The 1,279-nt window shown below is 63.6% G+C and overlaps 1 protein-coding gene across 1 annotated transcript; it reads left to right on the forward strand.

Moving 5' to 3' along the window:
* Positions 1-591: 591 nt before the first annotated feature.
* Positions 592-878, forward strand: NGA_2090400 (tetratricopeptide repeat family protein; the record flags this gene model as incomplete). Its single annotated transcript, XM_005854728.1, has 1 exon — positions 592-878. A coding segment is annotated over one exon (287 nt), but the record flags the coding sequence as incomplete, so codon positions are not given.
* Between the last annotated feature and the right edge of the window lie 401 nt (positions 879-1,279).

Raw genomic sequence — 1,279 nt, forward strand, 5'->3', positions numbered from 1 at the left:
TCCTCGAGCGAGCCCTTGAGCGCTGGGACGAACGGGTCCTCGGACCGGGAAGACTCTCTGCACCTGGGCCGGATCCTACACTGGTACCGCGATTACTTCGGGCGTAGCAGTACGGGCGGGTCCTTCCTCTTTCCCATCGGGGCCCTCCGCGCCCTCCGGCGCCTCCTCGCCTTCAGCAATGACAGGGGCTTGGTCATTTCGGGCGACAAGGGCAGCAACCAGGCGGAGCAGTTCCGAGGCCTGGTCGACCCGCACATCGCTGTCCACGGATCCTTCTCGGTCATGGTCAACTACCACGCCATCGGCCTCTACTTCATCAGCCGGGGGGGCTTCGCTCTCCACAATCCCCAGGAAGACGCCTCTTTGAAAGTCTCGGCCTTCGTGCTCAGCGGCCGCGCCGGCCCTCCGGAAAGCCCGTCAGAGGATTCCCCCCCTGAAGCTCACTCGCCCGTGACCACCACCACCTCCTGCCTCGACACCTCCCCGTCATCCTGGGCCGGCCCCAACGCGGAGTCGGAGGGCGAGAAGCGGGTGCGGGCCTTTCCCTGCCTGCGCGCCGCCTTCTCGACCGCCGTGGATCAGTTCGGCCCCAACGATTTCTTCGTCCTGCAGAAGAGCATGAAGGAGGACTCCCCGAACCCCACGCTCAAGGCGATAGTCGCCCTTCTGAAGCTAGGGGACTGGGACCCGGACGTCTTCTACAAGTTTCGCGAGACCATCCTCAATCAAGTCCCCACCGCTGGCCAGAAGCTGCGGAACGACCTGTGCCGAGGCGTGCCCCGGGTGTGGGAGCACCACTACATGCTCGATCGGGACAAGGACATCGCCTTCGAGATCGGCAGATTCTACTACGGAATCCGGGAATACGAACGGGCCTTGGGCTTCTACAGCCTCTCCTCCACCTCGATTGGGGAGCACCACGTGACCTGCCACAATATGGGCCTCTGTCACTACTCTCTGGGCCGCCTCCAGCAGGCGCTTGAGCATTTCGAGCGCTCCCTGGCCCTGAACGCCTCCTACGAGAAGGCCTGGTCGTGGCAGCAGAAAGTCCTGCAGGAGCTGAACCCTTCCCCGTCGCCCTCCCCTGGCCCTGTTGTCCACGAGACTCGATGCTTGGATTTTCCGGAAGTAGGGAATCTGTCCCTGGCAGCGCGGGGGGGGGGAGATCGTCGCCCCTGAGGGTCTGATGGAGAGGCCGCGTAAGGCAAGTTTGCGAAAGTGGGATGGGTCAGGGAGAGAAACGCTCGAGAGTGGTATATTGTAGACCGAAGCCGCCGCG

Source organism: Nannochloropsis gaditana, assembly GCF_000240725.1.
Source record: "Nannochloropsis gaditana CCMP526 unplaced genomic scaffold scaffold406, whole genome shotgun sequence".
NCBI classification, from domain to species: Eukaryota; class Eustigmatophyceae; order Eustigmatales; family Monodopsidaceae; genus Microchloropsis; species Microchloropsis gaditana.